The sequence below is a fragment of the Eretmochelys imbricata genome, chromosome 20 (assembly GCF_965152235.1).
Source record: "Eretmochelys imbricata isolate rEreImb1 chromosome 20, rEreImb1.hap1, whole genome shotgun sequence".
In the NCBI taxonomy this organism is placed as follows: domain Eukaryota; kingdom Metazoa; phylum Chordata; order Testudines; family Cheloniidae; genus Eretmochelys; species Eretmochelys imbricata.
Window position 1 is genome coordinate 12,691,371 of NC_135591.1, and position 20,787 is coordinate 12,712,157.

Here is a 20,787-nt window from a genome sequence, read left to right on the forward strand (position 1 = left end):
GCCCAGTCATAACTGGATCCAACCGGTTTTTCCCGCCATTGGCAGCTCCCAGGACAATTTTACCTCAGACTGTTTCCACCCCGGCTGGGACTGTACCATGTTTTCCCGCCACTCCGTGCAGGAAGGGCCGGGACTGGCTGAGCAGTGGTACAGTCCGTTCCCTCCGGCCCTCCCCGCCCCCGGCAGCGCTGAAGGACGCCATTCCCGACGGGGCGAGACGGGCAGAGGCCGTTCGCTCCATTCGACCTGCTCCTGTTCCTGGGTACAACACGGGGCCTGGCTGAGGGGGGCTGGGTGGAGGGGGGGCGAGGGGCCTGGCTGATGGGGGGAGGCTGGGTGGAGGGGGGACTTGCAGCTCAGTGGGGGGCCCTGACTGGAGTGGGCTGAGGCCCCACTACCCCAACCCAGTCCTCGCTTTAACCCTGCCCGAGGCCCCCGCCTCCCTCTGCGCCCCACGTGACCAGGTGGGGGTTCAGTGGGGACCTGCGTGGCCCTGTCACCGGTCGCCTGCCCATTGGTGCCCAGGGCCAGCCCTCGCAGCGCCAGAAGTGGGGGGCTGCGGCGTTCGGCCGTCTTCAGCCTTGCAGACATCGACCCGCCAGCACCCCAGTTGCTTTATACTGAAATCAGTCACTGGGGGGGCTGGGCCCGTCCATCAGTGACACTAGGGGGGGCTGGGCCCGTCCACCAGTGACTGATTTCAGCGTCGCTAGGGGCTGTCGCCCAGTGTCACAGACACTCCCCAGAGCATGGCAGGGAGAGGCCAGAGCGTGCCCAAGGTCAGGAGCAGAGCCGGGGCAGAACCCAGGAGTCCTGACTCCAGCCCCACCCCGCACACAGCTGAGTCCCACTTCTACCCATAGGGCTCGAGGGGACGTGGCAAGAGGCAGAAATGGCCCCGTCCGGGCTGAAGGCGGTGGTGCGCAAGAGTGAGTGCGGAGCCGGGGGGTCTGAGTGCGGAGCCGGTCGGGGGCAGGGTCTGGTTGGGTGTGGGTCTGGGGGGGCAGGGCCCAGTTGGGGGGCCCTGGGAGGGGCGCTCCTGGGGGTGTCTCACCCTCGGGGAGGATTAGGAGTCAGTCGGAGCAGAGAGCTCCCCCCCGCCTGCCTGTCATACACCAGGAAGGGGAGGAGGCTGTCTGCCCTACCCCCAAGGGCTGCCCCCTCCCATAGGAGCTGCACTCTGGGGGGGCGTCATCGTTGTCATCTCTTTCCATCAGGATGACTCCCACCAGGGCCGGTGCAAGGATATTTTGTGCACTAGGCGAAACTTCCACCTTGCACCCCCCTCCGCCCCCCCCGACAACCTCTGAAAACTAGTAAAGTTAGCATTATAAACAGCCTGTCAGAACGGGTAACGGCTGCGCGCGAGGAGAAAAATGACGTCATAGCCGCTTTGTAACGTAGTGAAGCAGTACACTTCTGCCCGGCCCCAACACAGCTGGCGTAGGCTATAGCTGTAATGTAGGAGAGAGCAAGTTAAAGCCTTACACTTCAGAAGCCCAACCCACTTCTGTTACTTCAGAAGCCCAGACCCACTGCTGAATCTCCAGCCCAGGCTGCAGTGGACGTGGCCTGTGGCTAAATCCAGACCACAGACCTGGGGTTTAAAAGACTCTTGGAAAGTGGATTCAGTTCTGATGTTCCATGGTTGCCCCCAGAACTGGGACAGAGCAAAAGTGGCCCACAGTTCAGGACGGCCGGTGGTGCTAATAACCCTTAGCTCTTCTCTTAGCTTTTCCTCACTAAATCGCACAATTAGGAGGGCCTGACACCGTGACTTTTGAATACTTGGGGTGGGCCATACTGCCCTGGTTCAAGAGGGGTCTCTGAACAGGAATAGTAGGGGGCTGCAGGTCAGGAGTGAGGGGCATCTGCAGAGCCGTGGCGGGGGGGGAAACCCAGGACTGGAATAGCTGCGGGTCAGGAGTGAGGAGCACCGGCGGAGCTGGGAGAGGGTGGTAGCCCAAGGCTGCGATAGCAGGGGGCTGCGGACAGGAGTGAGGGGCACTGGCAGAGCTGGGAATCGGGGGGGAGCAAAGGGCTGGAATAGCAGAAGGCTGCGGACAAGAGTGAGGGGCATCTGCAGAGCCGTGAGGCGGGGAACCCAGGACTGCAATAGCTGCAGGTCAGGAGTGAGGCAGAGCTGGTGGGGGACAGACCAGAGCTGGCATAGCAGAGGGCTGTGGACAGGAGTGAGGGGCACTGGCAGAGCTGGGAATGGGGGGGAGGAAAGGGCTGGGATTGCAGGGGCTCCAGTCAGTAGTGAGGGGCACTGGCACAGCTGGTGGGGGCAGCCCAGGGCTGGCGTGGGGAGCTGTAACTGCAGTTCAGGGTCCAAATGCCTGGGCAGAGTTGCGTGGAGAAAGCAGGTTCATGTCTGCCTTCACCATGTCTGGATCCAGGCTGTGCTGCCGGCCCCTTACCTTGCACTAGAGCTCCACGTGCCCCGCTGAACGGGGCATCCGCATGCCACAGGTGTAAAGGAACTGCAGGAAAGCAGCAGGGAGGCCAGTGCATCCTGGTGCAGAATAGCCCCTGGAGCCTCATTAGGACTGAGCAGCCAAGTCCTAATGGGCTAGAGGTGGGGTAGGGAGAGGCATTGCTTGAGTTATGGTGGAAACATAGTGTGTTGGGCAGTGCACTCACGCACACCAGCTACCGGGAGTGGGAGTGAGAGTGAGAGCACAGGTCAGGGTCGTGGGGCTATTGCCCTACGGGGCCAGCCAGAATCAGGTGCTTCGTAGGGGTAAAACAAACAGATGTAGTATGGTAGCACCCAGGAGCCCCAGTCATGGACCAAGGCCCCATTTTGCAAGGCGTTGTACATTATTCATTAGGTGTATTACGGTAGTGCCCAGGAGCGCCAGTCATGGGTCAGGGTACCATTGTGCTGGGCACAACAAAAAGATGGTACTTGGCCCAAAGAGCTGACTATCTAATTGCTTAGCTGGGCCGTGGAAGGTGCCCAGGAGACAGGCCGGCAGTTCTCTGAGCGGGGCATGCCTTGGAGGGGTTCTATGTGCAGGACTCAGGATTTGAAGTCTTTGTTGTGTTGTTGTCCCCCACACACTGTAGAGGGTCCCTGGATCCCCTCCAGTCAAGAGGTGCTGGACAGGATCTGTTCTCTTGCTGCACGGGGCCAGATCCTTAGTTCAGCTGTGCTCGTATCCAGCCTGGCAGAAAGGAAGGGGGATCAGACCCATGGCCCATCTAGCCTGTCACCCCACCACGATCGCCGACTGGGGGCTCGGCTAGGAGCACATCGCTAGCTGGCCTGAAAGCAGCCTCTGAGCCACTTCCCCGAGGGGTCCTTCCACCAGCCAGTGGGTCCTGGCTCAGGGCACAGCCGTCCCATCCGAGCCCCACCACTGATCCTCATCTCTTTCACTCGCAGAGATCCTCAGCGTTGTCCTTCACAGCGTGAAGAAGGAAAGAGAATGGAAGGTAAGCAGGCCGAACCTGTTGCCCTGGTGTCCCCCTGGGGATATGCTGTATCCATATATCATGCTCCTCCCCCTCCAGCCTCTTGAGATTCATTAGGAACCTGAGCTTTTCCAGGCTGGATCAGATCCCTGCTCTGTCTAGCCCATCATCCGTCCCCAGCTAGGCTTGGGTATGTCTGCCTTCCCACTGCGCTGGATCAGACCCAGCTTGTCCAGCTAGCCCCATATCTCCCCCCCCACACACACCGGATCAGACCACTGGGACCAGTGAATCAGCCTGGGTGGGAGGAGGAGCAGGAGAGTGCCAAGCATGGGGGCAGTATGCACCATTGGGCAGGCAGGTTATTGAGCCCCCGGCATGGACTGGGCTGGGGGATGTGGAGCAGCGGGTTAGGCCGGTGCGGCAGAGGGAGCATTCGGCACGGCAGGAAGATGTGGAGATGTTGGGCCAATGGCCTACAGGGCTTTCCTAGGGGAACACGGAGACTCCCCTCGTTCCATTTCTCTGTGCCCTGATCCTGGTTCTGTCCGAGGGCTGGGGAGCGGATATCTGGTGGATCGGAGCAGGGGACTGGGAGCTAGGACTCCTGTTCTGTCCCTGCCTCTTGCACTCACCCTGTCACCTGGGCGAAGAGGCTGATCTCCCCCAGTCTAGGAGGATGGAACCATTCTGAATGGCCGGGTGTCCCAGGTTTGTCTCCTACATCTCGTACCAGCCACTCTGCTCGGAGCCGCTCTCCCTGTAGCTCCTCACGCAGTCCTTAGCACGGTCAGCTCAGCAAAGTGCAGGCTTGGTACCGGCCCTGCTGCTCTGCTGTGAAAGGGCTGTGGAAGGGCTCTGCCATTAGCAGTCGCTCTGCTCCCTTGGCTGTGCTGTGGATGATGATGGTGGGCAGCTGGGCTCAGGGCAGTGACTAGTTCATCCGAAGTGGAGCGCTCCCCTCTCGCTACCCCAGGTGCTGATCATGGACCACCCCAGCACGCGCATCCTCTCATCATGCTGCACGATGTCCGACATCGTAGACGAAGGCATCACACGTGAGTGGCTCCTCCCTCCCGTCTGCTCTCCCAGCCAGGGCTCCCCTCCCCCTTGGATACACCTCACAGTCAGGGAGTTGACTTGTCTACATTCACGTTTGCATCTAGTTTCCCTGCTTTGCAGCCCCCTAGACGCCCTCCTTCCTATCGGTACCTTCCCAGCCAGGTCTGGTTCCCTTAGCCCGACACTTTCAGCCCGTGGAGGCTCTTCACCGCTTTTCTCAGACTCCCGCTAACTCCTCGCTGCTCCTCCCCAATGCTGTGGGCAGGGACCTGGCTGGGGAGGGCGAATGCTGGCTCCCTGCTTTAGGGTGGAGGAGCCCTTGGGGTTGAGGGGCACAGAGCTGAGCCAGCACTCTAGCGGGGTGCCCCCAGCACAGTACAGAGGGCCATTCCTTCCCTGCTCCATACTGTGGCAGCATCGCAGCCCACGGCCCCACATTGAAGCGGCTGCTGCATTGTCGCCTCTGGAACGCCCCGGCCTGCTGCCAGCGAACATCACTGTGCCCCTTGGCTTCCCCTCCCCACATCCTGGTGGAGAGCGGCTGGGGCGGGTGGCTAGGACACACTGACCCGCGCCCAGTGTCTGCTCTCTCCTAGTTGTGGAAGATATTAACAAGTGCCGGGAGCCAATCCCCAGCCTGGAGGCCATCTACCTGCTCAGCCCAGTGGAGGAGGTAGGAGCTCGGGCCTGGGGCAACTGGATGGGGAGCAGGGGAGACCCCGGGACAGCTCCTAGTGCTGCCTGGAGGTGGCGCTGTCCGGGGGGATGCGCAGCACAACGTCAGGATGGGTCGGGGCTCCCCAAGAGGCTGCTTCCCCAGAGCTGGGCTTCATGTTCTTTGCCACGTGAGGCACAGACTGTCCCCCAGACCTCTCCGCAGTGCAGTCCTGTGGGGGTTGGATGGGCAGGTGCAGCAGGTGGAGAGAGGCGACCTCAGCTGAGACTCAAAGCGAAGGAGACTCGCTGAGGCAGAGGCTCAGGGAGCAGGGGCTGTTGGGGAGGAGGCTCCTGCATCTGCAGCAGCGAGGTGAGTGGAGGGAGACCAGGGGCAGGGGGCACTGGCAGAGCAGGGTGAAGCCCAGAACCCGCAGGGGCTGCCCGCGGAGGGAGCGCTGTAGGAGAGGATTGCGAGCTGGGGCCTGGGGCTTGGGACAGGACAGCCAGGTTCTCACCTGTCACAATGGCCGGTCGAGGGGTCTGAACAGGTTCCAAACACCCTGCCAGGCTAGCTGGCGTGGCAAAGCTGCAGGTGCCCAGCATGGCGCCCGGGGAGGGAGGGGGCCCTGATGGTAGTTGCCTGGGATTGCTGCTCGGCCGGCTGTTCCCTGGACACTGCTCAGAGCCCACTTAGTTCAGCAGCAAGGCAATGCCAGGCCTCATCTGTGGCCGGGCATGGACACTTCTGTGCCAGCAAGAGATGTGGCTGGGCCCTGAGGATGTCCCGGGCACATGGGCACAAGCCCTGCTCCAGGCAGGGAGGGAGCCCAGAGCCAGGGGGGTGAAAACCAGCCCACCTCCCGATGGCATCATGCTAGGCCCTGAGTCCCCAGGGCCTGGGCATGGGCTGGGCCATTTGAGCAGCAGGGAGGGGCCTCGGCAGGTGCTAACAACCCCCCTCTCTCCGCTTTGCAGTCAGTGCAGGCTTTGATCAATGACTTCCAGGGCACCCCCACCTTCAACTACAAGGCAGCTCACGTCTTCTTCCTCAGCCGTGAGTATTGGGGGTCGGGGGATCCCCCAGCTGGGAGCCTGAGCAGCAGCACACTGGAGCCTGTGGGTGGGAGGTCTCTCTCTGCCGGCAGGCCAGTGCGCGGCACCCTGATTATGCTCTGCCCTCCTGCAGGGGGATGCAGCCCCAGCAGGCCAGACCGAATGACCCCACCTATCCCTTCTCCCCCACGGGCCTGCCTCCAGCCAGCACGGCTCACAGACACCTGCAGCGTGTGCCCAGAAAGGCGGCCTCTTGCTACCATTCCCAGCATGCATTGCTCCATCAGTCCCAACTCGGTGGGGGGATGGGACACCACCAGAATACCCAGTGTGATCAGGGTCATATCTGCTTCTCCCCGTTACAGCGGCAGGGGGAGCCCAAGTCCCCGTTCCTCCTTGTGCATCATCCTGAGTTGTACACTCCAGTCACTCAGCCCTGCGGGCGGGCTGAGGGCAGGGCGTGAGACAGGGGCTGCGTTGGAGAGATTGTGGCTCCCCCTCGCTGCTGATGCTGCAGAAGGCGAGAACCCGGCATGACTCTGGTTCGGGGGGCTGGACTCATCGTTGACTCCTGTGTGGCCCTGCTGGCTTGCCCAGGTTCCCCACAAGCGTGCAGCACTACTGCCCCTGCTGTGCCCGTCCTGGCCCCGTTCGTGGGGGCTGGCGCTGTGCTGGGGGTCCTGAGCCCTGTGCCTGTCACTCCCACCCACTGCCTTTGCCTTGCAGCCTGTCCTGAGCCTCTGTTCAAGGAGCTGAGGAAGTCACGGATCACCAAGGTCATCAAAACCCTCAAGGAGATCAACATGGCCTTCCTGCCCTATGAGAGCCAGGTGAGGGGTGGCCGGGCTTTGGAGGAGCAGGTCCGCGGGGCGGATGGTGACGTACGACACCACACCCTTATTGTTTCATGTGGTTTGGCGGGGGAACCTTTCCCTTCTAGGGCCCCGGGTTTGACGCCAGCACAGGACAGCAGGGACTAGCTGGCTGCTCACACCCTGTGAGAGGTGGAATCGCTGGCTTGCACCTGGTGGGGATGGTAGATGTATGGGGGAGGAGGGCCCTGCCTCCCTGGCTTTACCAGCTCTTACTGATGGTTTATACTAGGCCTGCAAGACAGCCCGATACTCCACACGCCTGCCCTTTACCCAACCACCCCATCCCCTCCTTGTGTCATCAGTGGATTTCCCCCCTCCTGCCCCTGAGGGGCAGGACTGTGGTGTCAGCCCCATTGCATTGATGGGGAAACTGAGGCACAGAGAGACATGAGCCTGGGCTACACACAAAAGCTTTGTTGGTATGGGTTTGTTACAGGGACATGAGAGAAAAAATCCCCCCTGTAACTGATGCAGCTGTGGTGGCAGAGCCCCTGGGTAGATGCCGCTACGCTGGCAAAGCAGTCCTTTCGCCACTCTAGCTTATTTTATCTGGGGTACCGGTGCCAGCTGAGCCAAGAGAAGCTTTGGCTGGTATAAGCTGAGTGTCCGTCAGGAGGCTTTGCTGGCTCACCCGTCCCGTTGCGCCAGCAAACCCTTCATGGGCCGATACTATTTATTGGTGTCCAAGCACATTTGTCCCAGTGGCTCGTTCTGTTCGGCCAGTGAAATAAGCGACAGCGGCAGACGCACCTTGATGCCGGGTTTGCCCGTGGCTATGCTGGGGCTTTCGCCAGACGAGAAGCATCGCCAAGCCCCCTCCCCCAACATTGAGGGCACCTGGGGGTCTGCAGCCAAGTAAGGACCTGAACCTGGGGCATCTTCATCCCAGGCTGGTGCATGAATCTCTGGCTCGCTATCCCTCTACCACAACAGGAGTGGCACTGGCAAAGGGATCTCTCCCTCACTAGGGGCTCGCTACAGCTCCACCAGGCTGGCCTGATCCAACAGCGCGTCTATGGGGCACAGCTGGCCTGGCTGCAAGCAGTTGGCACCGGGGTCTGATCTCTGCTCTCCCCCGTCCCCAAGGTGTACTCCCTGGACAGGCCAAAGACCTTCCACAACTGGTTCAGCCCCTACCGCTTTTTCGAAAAGAACAAGCAGCTGGAGATGCTGGCAGAGCAGATTGCCACATTGTGTGAAACCCTGGAGGAGTATCCAGCCATCCGCTACAGGAAGTGAGTGTGCTCAGGGGAAGGGGTACCCAGCTATCCCCTATAGGAAGTGAGTGTGCCATGGGGAAGTACCCAGCCATCCTCTACAGGAAGTGAGCGTGCCCAGAGGGAGAAGGGTACCTGGCTATCCGTTACAGGAAGTGAGTGTGCCCAGGGGGAGGGGTACCCAGCTATCCCCTATAGGAAGTGAGTGAGCCATGGAGAAGTACCCAGCCATCCTCTACAGGAAGTGAGTGTGCCCAAAGGGCGAGGGTACCTGGTTACCTCCTACAGGAAGTGCGTGTGCCCCTGGGGGATGAGCTGTTTCTGACGCACAGGGTTTGTCTTTGCTGCAGGGACCATGAAGATAACTTCCACTTGGCGCACGCTGTGCTGGCCAAACTCAAGGCGTTCAAGGCATACGAGCCCAGCATGGGAGAGGTGAGCGAGCTGTGTCGCCCACACCCTTGCCATGGGACAGAGCCACGGGGGAGCACATGAGAAGTAGAAGGAAGGAGGAGTGATTTAGAACCTGCTCAGAGATCCTGGCCAGGGGAGGGGTGGGGTCTAGACACCCGTGGAGATCCTGAGGGGTTGGCAGAACAATAGCATTCCCTGTGTGGCTGAACTAATGGCCTCAGCCCTTCTCTAACACTGGCTGTGGGCAGATCTCAAAGTGCTCTACAAAGGCTAGTGTCCTTATCCCCTCTGTATAGATGGGGAAACCGAGGCACCAACTGGGGAAGTGTGTGCCCAGCACAATCTCTCTGTTTATAAACAGGGCAGTTCGGTCAGAGAACTAAGCTTCGCACACAGAGCCTCTTCCACACCTGGACACTCCTGTCTGTGTGTGCTCCTACACCCATCACCATGGTATCAGAATCTCACTAATGAATTCAGCCTCCCAGGGGAGGCAGGGTGGCCTGTGTTACAGATGGGAAACTGAGGCATACAGGGAGTCTGCCAGAACAGGAATAGAACCCAGCTCTCTCGAGCCTTAGCCACAAGTCAGCCCTGGCCTGTGGGCTTCCCCTAGCTCCTGCCATCCCCGTCCTACCCCCAGCAGAGGGGAGCTGCAAACCCACCCTGCTCTGGATTCTCACACGGGAAACCCAATAGCTCCTACCCCTCTAGGAGAAGCAAAGTGATGTAAAATCCAAGGCCTGCCCAGATCTCTCCCTCCTGTTGCCTCTGCTCTTGCTTCCAGCCTTTGCTGAGCTGCTGGGAGACTGTGCACCTGTGACCAACTGGGAATGTTTGTAATATCTTTTATGAATCTGATGCATGCCTCAGTTTCCCTATATATTTCCTGGCTTCTCTGGCAGGGGGTGAAGGGGAAGGATTCTCGGGGAAGGTAAGAGTCATGCGGGGCGGGGGGGGGGGGAGGGGGTCACCTCCCTGTCTTGGTGAAATGAAGAGAATCCAACACAGATCAGCCTGGGGGCCAGAAAGACCGTGCTGGCTCCAATGGCTCCTGGCTGGATGCTCCCAGCAGGGAATTGGAGCAGGGCCCCCAGCTCGAGAACACAGGGTTGGGAAGGTTTGAGCTGGGGGATGAGTGCGGGAAGCTGGGAGCTCTCGCCTGAGAACTGACCAAGGTCAGGCCGAGGCCTGGTCTACACGAGGCAATTGGGTTGGTGCCACTGCGTCGGTTGGGGGTATGGGAAAGGCAGAGTCACTGAAGCGGAGCAGCTGAAGTGGTTTACATGTAGACAGGCCCTGAGTGAGAGACCCGGAGCTGAAAACAGGTTTCTCTGCAGCTCGGCCGGGCTCTGGGCTGACCAGAATGGCCTCTTGCTTTAACCTTCAGTGGGCTGGGCTGCCCAGGCTGGGGTCCAGGTGCCTAAGAAACCCAACTGTTCTGGTCTCCAAAGCCACCCAGCCCGCAGTCCCGGCACCCTGGGGCCTTGTCTGCACTAGTTCCTCTTGCCTTGATGTTTCCCAGCTGCCAGCCCTGAGGGGTAGCTGGCACAGGCAGTGCTGTGGCACCCACCAGTGCACTAAGCACCCCTCTGCTCTGGGCAGGGTGGGGTGACCCGGTGGTTACGCCAGCCCCCATCTGCACTCGGGGATCCCTCCAGCAGAGCCAAACTGGCAAAGGGTGTGAGCAGAGTCCCGTGGGGGGTGGGGGCGGGGGCTGAGCATAGCAATCCATCCAGGCTGGGTAGGGCTAGAGGGGAATGATGGTGCCAGCTCTGGGTTCATGTCCCTGCTCTGCCACAGACTCCCTGTGTGACCTTGGGTGAGTCACCCAGCCCCTCTGGGCCCCTCTGCAATGCGGTGACAGCCCTGCCCAGCCCCACGTGCATGGGGGGGCAGGATGCAGCAATGATAGTGCTACAGTGGTGGGGGCCAGATACTCCTCCAAGAGAGGCGCTCCCCCGTCAGCCTCAACCCATTTACCCAGAGGCTGTGGAGACCTGCCAGGCGGGTGGGCGGTGGCCGGTCCGACGTTCTGCTCCCGAGCGTGGCTGAAAATCGGGCCACGTACTGAGGTGGGACAGTTGGGATAGCATCAGGGGCTGTACGTCCCCACCCCACCCACCCCCGACTGTCTGTGCTACCCAGCAAAGAGCAGACACAGCCCCTTGCCGAGGTGCTCCTGGGTGGGCTTGGGTTCCGCTGGGGCTGCTGGAGCCGGTTTCAGAGCCGTCTGCCATGAGAGCGCAGGGCTGGTCTCCTATCGCCACCTGCTGCGCAAAGAGGGCAGTGCATGCTGATCAGGCAGGAAGCAGGGGCTGGGCCAGCCCCCCCATGATGTGGGTCTGAGATGCTGACCATTTGAGTGGTCTCTGTCCAACTGGATGCTGGGGGGCCACACAGGCTGGGACTGGGGAGCTAGAGCTTCATATGGGGTCCCAGCTCAGATGCAAGGTGGGGCATAGGGATAATGTCCTGTCGTCCCCCTCTGGGACCTTGTATCAAAGAGTCTCTGGGCCTGGTGTTGGTTAATGATAGACTAGCCAGGCCCTTCTGGTGTAGTTCCCCCCGTCCCCACACAGCATATGGAGCAGGGGGCAGTCAGGGAGCTGCCTTGTAAGGGGCATGCTCCCGTTGGTGGAGAGGCACGAGCAGAGAGCATGCTTGGGGGAGGCGGGCATTGCTATTTGCATGAGGGGTAGGTAGCCCGTCCCTGCAGGGGGCGTTGCAGTGCAGCTGGTCAGGGCAGGACCCCAGGGCACATCTCAGCTAGCTTGGGGGGTGTCTCTTGGCTTCCCCCTGGGATTGGGGGCTGGGCCACAGAGAGGGTGGGTAGTGAAATTTCAGGCCACCAGGGCCCATTGGATTGTGCCGTGTAAGCCAGGCCAGGAACCCTCTGCCAGAGCAGGAGGTGACGGGTTTCTCTCTCCTTTGCCCCAGGGCCCAGACAAAGCCCGTTCTCAGCTGCTGATCGTGGACCGAAGCTTCGATCTGGTGTCCCCACTGCTGCACGAGCTCACCTACCAGGCCATGGCCTACGACCTGCTCAGCATCGAGAAAGACACCTACAAGTAGGGCCTGGCTGCCAGCAGGGGGCGCCCCGCACCCTTCCTCAGGAGGGCTGGGGGGGATGTGGCCCAGGCACCTGCACTGCTCCGCAGCCCCCACGCTCGGGCGAGGGGTGCCGCAGCCTGACCCCATCTCCCCCCTGCAGGTACGAGACGACGGGCATCAGCGACTCGCAGGAGAAAGAGGCGCTGCTGGACGAAGACGACGAACTCTGGGTGCAGCTACGCCACATGCACATCGCTGACGCCTCCAAGTGAGCGCACTCGGCCCTGCCCCCTGACACACCCCGCCATGCCCCGCCTATCCACTGGACATACCCCCCCGTGCCCCACCCAGGGCCAGGACCCATCCCCCCCCGGACACACCACTCCGTGCCCCACCCAATGCCAGGACACCCCTGGACACACCCCTCTGTGCCCTGCCTAGTGCCGGGTCTCGCTACTCCCCCCCACCTTCGGCACACCTCTCCCCTCCCCATCCAATGCTGGGACCCCCTACCCCCACTTTGGCACAGTCCTCCCCTCCTCGCCCACTGCCAGGACTCCCCCCTTGGACACACCTCTCCCACCCAGTGCCAGGACAGCCCACCCCGTTGACGCACCCCTCCCCCTCTTTTCCAGTGCCGGGACTTCCCCCATCCTCCCCTTCAGACACACCCCTCCCCTTTCCTTCCCACCCAGTGCTGGAACCCCACCACCCCTTGGATACACTCCTCTCCCACCCAGTGCAGGGACACCCACCCCCCGCAACACACCCCTCTCCTGCGCAGTGCCAGGGCCCCCCTCCCCCTCCCACCCAGTGCTGGAGCTTGTCCCTCAGACATACTCCTCTCTGAGTGCTGAGACCCCCTGGACCCAGCCCCTCTCCCCAAAGGACCCCTGAGCGCTCCCTTCCAGAGCCACTGTCCACATCTCCTCTTGGGGATCCGCCTGGACACTGTCTTCCCCCGATCCCAGGGTCTCCCCATGCACCTTACAGCTCCCTTGAGTGAGTCCCTCACCGACCTCCTGCTGGGCCAGCTGATGCCCCCCAGGCCCCCCCAGCAGGGCGCCAGGAGCCCCCAGAGGTGCACTGAACTCTGCCTTGGGGTAACTTAGGAAGAGGGCCTCCCCCAGCCTGTCTGAGGCTCTTGAGGCAGAGAACCCTGGTGCCTGTGGGGTGGGGGCTCCATTCCCTGTAGCATAGGACAAGGTACCCCCTACCTCCAAGGCAGTGCCTGGCTCCGTCCTGACCCCTCTCCCTGCTGCAGGAAGGTGACGGAGCTGCTGCGCACCTTCTATGAGAGCAAGAGGCTGACCACGGACAAGGTGCGGCAGGGGTTGTGGGGAGCGATTGGGGAGTTCAAGCTGGAGGGACAGGGGGACCCATCCCACTGCCACTGATGGGGCGGGGAGGCTTCCCTGCTGCCCCAGGAGGGGTTGGCGGGGGCGGGGTGGCTGTCCCATTGCTCCCAGGGTTTGCCTGTAAAGGGCTTGGAGGTGTATGTGGAGTCCCCTGCCCCCCAGCCAGAGCTCTGGAGCTCCCCACAGTGGGGGAGGGCAGAGGCCCATGGGGCGGGGTCAGACAGCAGGATCGGGACCGCGCAGGGAGAGCTGCAGGGAGCCAACGCTGGCATCTCCCTGGCCCACTGCTGCTTTACACCTTGAGGGGCGCTCGGGTTGCGGGGCTCCCATCTCGTTCCAGCTGGCCTGGAAAGGGCAGGTCTAACCTAAGCCGCAGCCATGCATGGCCTGAGTGACCCGCCCTGCTGCCTCTGCCCTGCAGGGGGCTCCAAGCACTGGGAGCGGCCGGGATCTCACCACCGCCTCCCTCCAGGCCAACATCGAGGACCTGTCCCAGATCCTGAAGAAGATGCCCCAGTATCAGAAGGAGCTGAACAGGGTAACGGGGCTGGGCTTTTAGTGGGCAGGGGGCAGGCCATTCAGTGGGGCTGATGGGAGGGGCAGGGTGCTCTGTGGGGCTGGTGAGGGACAGTAGGGACTCTCTTGGGGGGCAGGGCACTCTGTGGCACTCCGCTTTACTGCCTGATGAGAGCTGCTGACCTGTCCCGTTGGGCAGAGCCATTTTCCCCCCAGGTGCTGTGTGGCACCATGGGCAGCAGCCTGCCTGTCAGTGCCCAGAGCTGCCACGTTAGCCCCACCAAAGGCAGCCCTTGGGTAAAGCCCGTGCCTTGCTGCTGCAGCTCTCGGGAGAGGGCCTTGGTGGGCTTCCAAACCAGCCTGTTGGAGCCACTCCTGGTGCCACTGAGCCATGTGCCAACAGAAAGCTCCTGGCCACTGGCACAGGTACCCCGACACCTGCTGATCTCCAAGCCCCCAACCTCATGGTGACTAACAGAGAAGCCGTGGGCTGTTTTGGAAGCTGCTCCCTCCTCCTGATCCTCCCCTCCAGCTGCCCCACTCCACCCCAGAGGTGGCTGCACATCAATCCCTATATGGCAGCCCTATATGGTGGCTGGGCAAAACAATCCCTATATGCTCGGCTTCTACAGCCAATTGGGGCTGCCCCTCTGGCTGAGGGGCCCTCCTTGTGGGTTGGGAGGTGCAGGTGCTCTGGACCAGCCGGTGATGCGGTAAACTCCCCCTGTGCCCCGGTCTCTCCCCGCAGTACTCCACACATCTGAACCTGGCTGAGCACTGCATGCAGCACTTCAAAGAAAGAGTGGAGAAGCTGTGCAGCTTGGAGCAGGTGGGTCTGTGGGCAGAGCCTGGCTGGTGGGCAGAGTCTGGCTCATGGACTCAGCCCGGAGAGAGGGGTCTCAGAGCCGCAGGCTCGCTGGAGCCAGGATCAGCCCCCCCATGCAGCACCAGGGGTGCAGAAGGAGGACATGGGGCTCGGGTTACTCCCTGGGGGCCAGTTGCTCACCCCAGAGGGAGCTGACCCCAGGGAGGAGGGGGCCCTGGCACGGGGTAGGCGATCTGTGCGTCAGGGGGCCGTCACATCTCCCATCCTGCTGCATGGGCGGGAGGAAGCAGAGTGGCCTGACCTGGGCCTTGTGTGTGCGTCCCCTTCTCCCTGCCCCCAGGACCTGGCTATGGGGACGGACGTGGACGGGAAGAAGATCAAGGACCCCATGAAGATCATCTTGCCTGTCCTGCTGGACCCCAGCGTGCAGGCCTATGACAAGATCCGCATCATCCTGATCTACATCTTCCTGAAGAATGGTAATGCCACAGGCCTGCAAGGGGAGCACTGCGGGGCCTGCTGCTGCAGGGGGATGCTCCTGGAGGTGGGGCCCAGGCCTGTGGGGCTGGTGGGGAATAGCACTGCTCAGACTGGCAAGCCCTCCTGCTATGCAGGGCGCCCCCCGGCCAGCCGCTTCCCAGGGTCTGTGTCCAGCCTGGCTCTACAGCCCTGTCTTCCCTCTGCCCACCTCTCGGTGCCTGCAAGCCTGCCAGTGCGCCACGCCCATGCTCCGATCTGGGGTCAGATCTGGGGTCAGATCTGGCGGCCTTTGCTCCCTGCTACTGCCTTCCGAGCAGTGTCCGCCCTCCATGCTCCCCCAAGCCCGTTCTCTGCAGGGAGGGAGGGAGGATGGAGACACACACCCAGAGCAGCCCCCCAGCCCGTTCTCTGCAGGGAGGGGGGATGGAGAGACACACACCTGGAGCAGTCCCCCGGCCCGTTCTCTGCAGGGAGGGGGGACTTCCCTCCCTTCCTGCAGGCTGTTCAGATACCATGTTGTGTCTCTGAGCCTCCTGCAACCAGTCCCCTGCCCACCCCTTGTGTCATCCCTGCACCAGCTCCCTGCTTCTTGCTGCATCCAGCCCCTTCCCCAAACTCACCAGGGCCTGGGGAACCTCCCTGACCCTGACACTTGGCACAGTCCCTCTTCCCCCATCGGTTCCTATCCCATGCTGGCTCGGTGGGGCAGGGCCCTGCTCCGGGGCCCTTCCTGTAACCCTGCTCAGGCACTGCCCCTGTGCCCATTGCTCAGGCCAGGGTGCCCTCATGGGGCTCCTCTGGCTGCCTGACTGCCCAGTTTCCTGGCCAGGAGGTGCTGTGGAGTTGCCAGGCCTCCCCGTCTGCACTAAGCAGCAGTAAATGGTTTGGGGGGGCAGGGGTAGGGCACGTTGCCCTCCCTCCAGCTCAAGGCCTCACAGCCTTTAAGAGCCAGGCCTCGGCTCTGACTCTGCACCTGACTGGCCGCAGAAGGGGGAGCCCAGATCAGGGGGATGGGGGCTCCCATTGCACTGCCAGGGGGAACTAGAGAGACTCCTGACCCCAGCGCCCGAGAGAACCTGTTGAGGGAGGAGCAGCAAGAACCTAAATTCGATCATTAACTGTGTGGGGTCCAGTGGGTTAGAGCAGATGGTGCTGGGAGCCAGGACTCCTGGGTTCTATCCTCAGCTCTGGGAGGGCAGTGGGGTCTAGTGGGTTAGAGGGGGGCTGGGAGCCAGGACTCCTGGGTTTACCCCCAGCTCTGAGAGGGGTGGGAAGAGCAGGATCTCAGGATTTGATCGGGGAACTAGGACTCCTGGGGCCACGGACTCATGTGCCTGGGCTGTGGGTGCGTCCCGGGGTGCTAGCACTGACCTGTCTCTCCCCGTGCAGGTGTGAGCGAGGAGAACCTCACCAAGCTGATCCAGCATGCCAACACCCAGCAGCAAAGAGACATCATCAACAACTTGCAGTTCCTGGGCATCTCTCTCACGCCTGGGGTAAGGGACTGGGGCCAGGGGCCAGCAGCTGTACCCATGCCAGGGAGCAGATCTGTGCTGCACAGGGGAGCCCAGGCCATCCTGGAGGTGCCCCTCTATGGCAGTGACCTACTCCCAGCACAGAGGTGGCCTCTGTCCCTGTACAGTGGGGTGACACCCTCCCCATATGAGGGTGACCCCCAAGTTACTCCCCATCTGGGGTGACTTCTTCTGCCCTGGCAGAGGATACTGGAAGTCAGGACCTCAGATTGCCAGCGAGCTGGAGCTGGTGACCACTGCTTGGGGTGGCCATGCAGCGAATGGGGGGAAGCAGCTCTGTTCTCCCATCAGTCTCTCTCTCTCTCTCTCTCTCGCTCAGTGATCCATTCTGTTCTTTTCTCTGCCTCTCCCCTGCCAGCCTGGCTGGCGCAACTCAGGTAGGCCACGCTCTCCCTGTCTGCCCCCGTTCCCACCCCGCACCTCCTCCCTGCTGCCTCTCACCCCCTCTCCCTTCCTCCCCCAGAGCGGGCAGCTGCGACCAGAGAGGAAGGTGCGGCTGGAATCCAGCTACCAGCTCTCCCGCTGGACTCCCATGCTCAAGGACATCATGGAGGTACCTGGCCATCTGCTTCCTGGCCTTGGGGGTGGGGTTGCAACTGGCAGGCTGGGCCCAAGGGGGAGGGGTTGGTTTGGGGTCAACCATGTGTAGAGCCCTGCATATCTGCGCACCATTTCTGCGGATAGTGGATCAGCTGCAGATACAACCGTGCAGGGCTCTACTCCCCAGCAGCACCTGGCCAGTGGCGTCCGGCTCAGGCAGCCTGGGGGACGCAGCGCGCTCGGGGCCGCTGGCCTGCAGCCAGTGGCTGGGCGACAGGTCGGAGTTGGGGCTGTCCAGCACCCACTCGCTCCGCCGTGCTGCTTCCTGTCCAGCAGCTCGAGCAGCACCAGTGTCCCCACCAGCTCCTGGGCAGCAGGATTTGGGATTGGAGTGGGTGGGGCCCCGGCGCCCCACCCCTCCACCCCACTGTGATGCAACATGCTCTGCTGCTGCTGTGTACTGTTGCTCGTGACCCCCCAGGAGGGCACGTGATGAGACATCCCTTCCCCCAAGCCCCCACCCCCTCCACAGTGCCCCTTCTCCTCGAGACCCCGCCCCCTCCACGCTGCCCCTTCCCTGCGAGACCCCTTCCCCACCCTCCCTAGCTGCTGCCGGTGAGGATGCGGATACAGGTAAAAGGCGGCTTGTGGATCGCGGGCTGGTGCACATCCACATTTTTGAATCTGTGCAGGGCTGTAGCCATGTGAGGGGCTCATCAGAGAGTCCTCTCCTGCTGCCGTCCTTAGGGGTCTTAAATCATAGACACGAGTGCAGGGGAGTTGTCTTACTCGGTGCTGAGATGCTGCCACCTCTGGGGTGGGCCATGGGCGGTTTATACAGCGGTCCCTCACCGGAGCTGAATTCTTCCTAAGGAGTGGCAGGCAGCTCTTAACAGCCGCCCAGCAGCGCTGCCCGAGAGTCTAGGGCAGGAGGTGATCAGTGTGTGGGGCTGGAAGTGGAGGGGATCCAGGCAGCACACTGTCATGACTGGCACTGGAATCTGAATGGCTGGCAGGGTCCTTGGCCTAACCTCCAGTGAGGAGCAGCTGTTTGACGCTCATCTAAAGGATGAACTCCTGCAGCACAGTACTGGTCACACCCCCTGCAGACCCCCGCCCCGCTTGCTCTCTGCAGTACAGCGCCCCGTAGCGCCACTCTGGGGTCATAGAGCACCCTGTGCTGACTCACTCGCACCCCCCAGCACCCAGTAGCTTTTCCTTAGAGGTCTCCTATCCAAGCACTGCCTGAGCCCAAACCTGCTTAGCTTGTGAGAGGTGACATGGTCACTCCATCCCCTAACCCTTGCAGGGAGCTGAGCCCCTCATCGCCCTGTCCTGTGGGGCACTCCTCAAGAGGGTGGGGGGCACACTTAGTTGCCTTCAACCTACTGGCTTGGGGCTCCTCCAGGCCAAGAATAAACCCCCTGACCGGAGCTCCTGTCCCTGGCAGATCACAGGTAGGAGGCTCCCAGGCCCTTGTTCCAGTGTTGTGATGGTTCCTCCTGTGGGATTTTGGGGCAGGCAGTTGCGGTAGCCTCAATCCCACGCCTAATCCAATCGGGGTGCCCCCTCTCTGCGCCAGCCACAACTTGGCAGGCCTTAAGCTTCCCTGTACAAGTCAATGCAGCAGACTAATGTAAAAGCCCCTATTATGTGGCATTAGGATGTATCATATCCTGGGCCCCCTGCGTGCCTGGGACACACCTCATGGAGCAAGAGGCAGGGCCTGGATCTGCCCGCAGCAGGAAAGGGGCACTGAGGGCAGCCCCCTGCCTCTCCCCCCCCACCCCCCAAATGAGGGGCCCTGGATCTGGCTGCAGGAGGTCTCCGCCCTCCTCATAACGGTGGATGGGTGGGGAGTTCACAGCAGGGCACTGAGCAACTGAGGGGGATGTGGGGAGATGGGGGGGCATCACTGGAGGAGTCAGCGTGTTCTTTGCTGGCTCCCCATGCCCCCCCCCGGAAAGGGGGCCCCAGGCTGCTCCCCTCAGGGACTGTCAATCATTCAGTGAGGAGCCGTCCCAGCCCCTCCACCCCAATGGGGCCTGGCTTGGCCACCAGATCCGAGGTTCCTGCTGCTTGGTCCCTGCTGATCTGTCCTCCCCCCACCCCCCCCCACCCCCTGCCAGGACATCATTGAGGACAAACTGGACAAGAATCTGTGGCCCTTTTTGTCGGACCCGGTCCCTACCACCAGCTCCCAGGCTGCTGTCAGGTAAGGCTGAGCCTGGCTGGGCTGTGGGCGGCAGAGCCCTGACACACACACCCCAGAGTGTAGGAGCCTCTGTGCCTGGGAGTGTGTGGTCAGGACCCTGCTCTCTACGGGGGAGGGGATGTCCAAGAGCCTGGAGCCCTGGAACCCTCTTACCATGTACCCCGCACCCCAGCAGTCCCTCAGCACACCAGGGCCCAGGATGGAGGAAAGGGACTGGCCGAGCTTTAGACAGACCCCCAGCCCAGCGCAGGTTCCACCCTCCCCTACTCCCTCTTGCCTGCTTTGGGACTCCTGTCCCACTCCCTTGGGCAGGGCCTGCCCCGCAGCCTCCTCCAGGCCCTGCCCTTCCATCCGGCATTCCCTCAGCGAGCCCCTGGTATCCACACTGCCCCTCTCTCCCCCCAGCGCCCGCTTTAGGCATTGGCACAAGAACAAGCCAGCGGCCGAGTACCGGACAGGCCCGCGCCTCATCATTTACGTGCTGGGTGGGGTGTCCATGTCTGAGATGCGCTGTGCCTACGAAGTGACCCCGGCCATCAAGGGCAAGTGGGAGGTGGTGATCGGTGAGTGGGGCGAGTCCTGGGGGAAAGGGCGGCTGGAATGCCCAGGTCAGGGAGAGTTGGGACCCCCTGGGAGGGGGCGACCCTAGAACTGCCTGCCCAGCACCCACAGGGCTCCCATGCTACCCTCTGTCCTCCCACACCCAGGGGCCTGGGAACAGATGTGCTTGCCCCACATGGCCTGTATCTAGCCGCCTGATCTCCTGGCCTCTGTCTCTCCAGGCCTCTCATTGCCCAGGGACCATGTGTGGGGCCCCAGTCAGACACCCCCAGTAACTCCCATAGGGATATGGCTCACCCCCTGCACACACCCCTCGAAGACCCAAGGGTGAGGAACACTGTCAGCGCGTGGATTCTTGCCTGGCTGTGCAGGGTACAGCGGCACGAGGGGTGCGGTGCCAGGCCAAGGGGGATAGGAGACAGTCCCTCCCCCCCTGCACTAGAGCAGGGTCCAGCTGCAAGGATGGGGGTGATGGTGATGCCAGCCACATACCTGCCTCACTGTGCCCACCACTGCCAACCACCTCTCTCTCCCCCAGGTTCCAGTCACATCCTGACCCCCAAGCGCTTCCTGGATGACATCCAAACCCTCAACCAGCTGGACCCCGAGGAGGCCTAGAAGCAGCCCCCTCCCCCCAGAGACTCTGCCCCCCACAGTTTGCTGCCCCCAGCTCCACCTGCTCTTCTCAACAAGGCATCTTCCCCCCTACTCTTGGCTGCGGTGTCAGTTCTTGGGTGGGGGGAGGACCCCCAGGCTGCTTGGCTGTTCGGGCAGGGGGCAGGCCAGGCTTCCTCCCTCTGGCACAGCCTCTAGGGCCGTTACCCTTTGTGCCCCGTGGCCACCCTGCCCCCGATTGGTTAGGAGAAGAGTCAGGCTCCATTATCTACCAGCTTCAGCCATTCCTATCTCCCCTCCCTGGGACCCAAAGCACAGCCCCTCTCCCTCCCCCTCCTGTCACCCCTCTGCCAGCGATGGGGGGCGCACAGAGGCTGCTACCAGCA

At 62.1% G+C, this 20,787-nt stretch overlaps 1 protein-coding gene across 1 annotated transcript; it reads left to right on the plus strand.

Moving 5' to 3' along the window:
- Positions 1-892: 892 nt before the first annotated feature.
- On the plus strand, positions 893-20,404 carry LOC144277891 (syntaxin-binding protein 2-like). The gene is made up of 19 exons (XM_077838915.1): positions 893-929; positions 3,395-3,444; positions 4,400-4,481; positions 5,082-5,158; positions 6,118-6,196; positions 6,922-7,025; positions 8,157-8,305; positions 8,638-8,722; positions 11,642-11,772; positions 11,916-12,023; positions 13,020-13,077; positions 13,586-13,651; positions 14,378-14,458; positions 14,796-14,934; positions 16,325-16,431; positions 16,934-17,023; positions 19,140-19,225; positions 19,631-19,788; positions 20,325-20,404. The coding sequence occupies exons 1-19, from the start codon at positions 893-895 to the stop codon at positions 20,402-20,404; spliced, it is 1,767 nt and encodes a 588-aa protein (XP_077695041.1).
- The last annotated feature ends 383 nt before the right edge of the window (positions 20,405-20,787 follow it).